Source organism: Coenobita brevimanus, chromosome 26, assembly GCF_032717465.1.
Source record: "Coenobita brevimanus isolate Jiangsu-jjx chromosome 26, ASM3271746v2, whole genome shotgun sequence".
Classification (NCBI taxonomy): Eukaryota; Metazoa; Arthropoda; class Malacostraca; order Decapoda; family Coenobitidae; genus Coenobita; species Coenobita brevimanus.
Genome location: NC_136979.1, coordinates 35,862,466 through 35,866,716, shown reverse-complemented (window position 1 = coordinate 35,866,716; position 4,251 = coordinate 35,862,466). Strand labels below are relative to the sequence as shown.

General features: G+C 39.5%; 1 protein-coding gene across 1 annotated transcript in view; it reads left to right on the top strand.

Moving 5' to 3' along the window:
* Nucleotides 1-1,906: 1,906 nt before the first annotated feature.
* Nucleotides 1,907-4,251, top strand: part of LOC145394006 (uncharacterized) — a 42,283-nt gene continuing 39,938 nt past the window's right edge. Inside the window, exons 1-2 of the mRNA XM_080267976.1 lie at nt 1,907-2,030; nt 3,514-3,692. Of these exons, the coding sequence (XP_080124102.1) occupies nt 1,907-2,030; nt 3,514-3,692 (303 nt within the window). The remainder of the gene's footprint in view (nt 2,031-3,513; nt 3,693-4,251) is intronic.

The window sequence follows — 4,251 nt, the reverse complement described above, 5'->3', positions numbered from 1 at the left end:
TTGTATTTCTTTTACCACCCCATCCATACACAGATTGAACAACCATGGAGACACAACACATTCCTGTTTCAGTCCAACATTCAGATAGAAAATTCACGCAGTTCACTATCCACATGCACTGTAGCCTTAGCACCCTCATACATATTCATCATGGTATTCAACAACTTCCCATTTACTCCATATACCGGTATTCTTAGTATTTTCCACATACCTTGTTTATCCATAGTGTCATATGGTTTCTTCAAATCCATGGAGGCTACAGAAAACTTATTTCTCTTCTCTACAAACTTTTCCACTAAAGACCTAAGGATGAATATCTGATCTGCACAACCTCCTCCCTTCCTGAAACGTTCCAGTTCTCCAGCTAATTCCTTTGTTATTTCCTTAACTCTGTTAATAAGTATCGTACCATATGCTTTGCCAATTACACTAAGAAAATAAATGCCCCTATGATTACCACTCTCTTCTCTTTCCCCTTTTCCTTTGTACAGGGGAGTGATTATACCTGACTTCTAATCCTCCAGGACTCTACTTTCCTTGAAGACCAGTCTGCACATCTTCCAAGTCCATTCTACTACTCTCTCTCCCCCATACTTCACCAATTCACCACACACTCCATCAATTCCTGGGGCTTTCCCCATTTTCACTGTCTTTATTGCTTCCACTACTTCCATTCTACTGATCTCTTCCTCCCCTCTCACCACCATCCTTCTCCCAGCCATTCCCCAGCCACTTATACTCGCATTACTTTCGTTTTTTATGCTTAACAGTTCCATTAAGTGTTCTCTCCACCTTCTCTGTGGAAATCGATGGCAGATGTGTATAGAAGTCTGAAACATGTGGAACTTTTTGCAACAAATTAAAAAGTGTACATTAAAGTTGCCAAAGTGGTGTGCCTGTTGGCCAAGTTTAGAACTAATTAGAAATAAAAAGTCAGTGTGGTGGAAACATGGTAGTCAGTTACTTTTTTCTCCTACAGCCATATCATTATTAGCTACAATGGGTCAGGTGGGTAGATGGATTGGTCAGTTGGCTGGGTTGGTGGGTGGATGGGTGGGTAGTGGGAAAATAGGTCCATGGTAGGAATAGGTCCATTGAGAATATATCCCGAGGTAAATGGCCCCAAGGAGGAACATAGGTTCAGTGGGTAAAATGGGACCACAGGGGTCTTTTCTCAATGGGGGAGTGATCATCCTTGGTCCCAGGCAATACTGGGACCTGGATGACCTGGGCAATGTTGGATACCCCTGGTAGTGCTTGATAAGTGTACTTGGGTTCAAGAAACTTAAAAGCTTTGATGGTCAGACTTAAGAACCTTGACTATTGCTGCAAATGCTGCAGGTGACAGAGCTAGGAGATGGAGAAATTATCCCAGCCCACCTCACTTTGGTTTCTAAAGGTTCTAAATTAAACATTTTCAGCAAAAAAAAGTCTGAGAAGGCCTAACTTCCACTTCCAGTTCAGTCATACAGTGTTATATAGTACAAAAAATAAAAATAAATAAATAAAAATAAAGAAGGTTGCAGGTCTCAACTTCACTGATAGGAGGTACTGTATTAATGTTTTGTGCCAGTTTTTTATACTGATATATATATATAATTTTTTACTTGCCACAGGATTTGTCAGCACATGATCTTGTATATCCTAGGTAGGTATAAGGTCTCATTTTGTATATATGTGAGGCCTTCCTTGCCCAGTTAACAGTTTTATACCATAGTTGGCTATTTACTGTAGACCAGCACGTGAAGATGAACATTACAAGTACAGTAGTACACAAATGTCTTTAGTTGATAAATGAATTGCAGAAGATTATGTTATTCCAGAATATGAGTACTTCATACATATCAGATACATCTGATTCAAGCTATGTAACTCAGTTTTACAGTTCTGATGATGCTGGAGAATGATGCATGGCGAGTACAAGATATTTAGCACTGCCCATGAGGTCCTGGAGTTTGTGAAGAAGTTTGAAGCCACCACCAGTAACAAGTATTGCCATGACATCTGCTCACACACATTCGGGGATGAAAGTAAGAGAGCTGAAATTAAGGTACAATATTAGTGATTTTCACTGTAGTATAATTAATTAAAAGTAGGTGGCATTCGACTTAGACGTCTATGGTATTCAGGTAATGTCAGTTGTAAAACAGATTACTAGCCTGTTTGACATCATGAGCATGGGGACTATATTATACTATAGGTTCACAGATGATTATCTTGCAGTACAGATACTTTCAAACAGTGTCATGCAGTATTAATGATGCATCATAAAAAATCATGTGAAGGAAGAAGCCTCATGGAAATGTCTGCTGATAAAAACAGTCAAACTCAAGATAATCTGAGTGTGACCATACACCCTCTGCAAAAAACCTTGATCCCATCACCCCTTTGAGACCTGTGAGAAACACATTTAAAGTAGGCTTAACTCCAACCATCTCCCGGGTTAATCCAGCTGTTAATGTACATCTGGCAACACCTTGGGCACTCCCAGACTCACTGATGCATGAAATTTGCCAGTTCTTGCCGAGCTCTCATCAGGAGGTGTATGTTGTTGATGCTCCTGCTGCAAAAATTCTCAGTTTGATCCCTGCGTCTTACTAGTGTTATTTTTTCACCTGGCACATTCCAAGATGCCTGTAAAGTACTTGAGTGATGTAGAAAAGTCAAAAATATTAACTCTGATAGGCGAAAACGTCACTTTAAAGTGACGTTTTCATCTATCAGAGTTATGTTATGTTGAAGTTTTCAAGCTAAATATAGGAGAGTATCAGGGTTTTTTGTGGTGTGTGTACCTTACCAATTCATAAGTCTGAATCATCTGTCCACGGAAAGGGAGGAAGACAATTTGTGTAATTCTGTTTCACTCGTCGTGGCCTGGGCTGATGTGTGCCATGTTTTGTTTATAATTTTAATCCAGTTACATGCATTGTTATATGCAGGGTGTTGTAAGTGTACTGTAGAACAAGAAGTCCTCAATTTCTGTGGTGTTTTGAAGTTTGGTTTAAATTTTTAAAAGTTGTTATTGGAATGATTAAGATTACCTTGCAGATTTCATTTATAGCAAAATAACCATCCTGCTTTCTCGTACTGTACAAGGACAAGTTTAAGTGGTGCATATGCTGTAGCTGAAATATTCTACAGTGCTTTGGGAGTTTGGCTAGGCAGTCATCCATACAAATTTGTGGGTTTCATTTCCATGTACTTAAGCCTTGCTGTACTGCAGACCTCATCTCACGAACAATGAAAGTCTGCATGTGCCATGCTGCAAGCCTCTTATGAGGTACAATTTCCATTGGTTATGAAACAGTGACCAAGGGGAGGTAAAGTTCCTTACAAAGAATCAGCATGGCAGGGGTCTGCACAGATGTACTGTTCAGTACTAAGTTTGTCAGTTGATTCCCATATGTCAGCTCAAGGTTTTCATCTGCATTATATATGTATGGTGCCGTGTTCTTAATTTCTTTGATATAGATGTAAGCATAGTCACTCTCTGTTTATATAAATTTTCTCTAGAGTGGAGACCCAATATCGTAGAAAAGATGCGACTTTACTGGAAGAATGATCAAGCCAAGATCCCATTTGATGGTGTCCCCTTCATTTTTGGTGGGGTGAAGGCATGGCGGTGTCATCTGGGCCCAGACCTGTGTAAGAGGAAGAAGGAGAAATATCGTCAGGATAGGGACAGGCGGGAGGTATGCATATTGTAACTCCTGTTCAGTATTAGAAACTAGAGTTTAACTTGGATTCTTGCAATAGAAGTATGTGTCATTATCCATCCATAATGTGCTGGGATTGAACCTAGGACATTACAGATTTATAAATGTTAGTCAGTTTTTCCCATGGCACTGTAGGTTTTGTTACTTATACTAGCGCCACCTGATACTCCCTGAGAGAAGTTTAACAACTTCTATGCATCTCAGAGCCAGGGAGCTGTCTCAGCCCTTCAGAGCAACAGTAGGAGTGGAGGACTTTGCTAGTATTTACTGGTACCTGACTGTTTAGCATTGGAAAGCTGCCTGACTCTCAAAATGTGGTCTGGGATTGAATCTTGTGCATAGTACAGGTGGATAAATATTATGATAGTTATTTTATTTTTACATATTTTTTCCCTCAGGTTTTGTCATGTAAACACTTACACTACAATATGCTTGCAGTGGTGTTTTAATCTGACTAATCAGAAATTATTTTCTTTAGCAGATGGAACTCCCCTACAGCAAAATGAATAGATTACAAATTTCCTAAAATACTTGA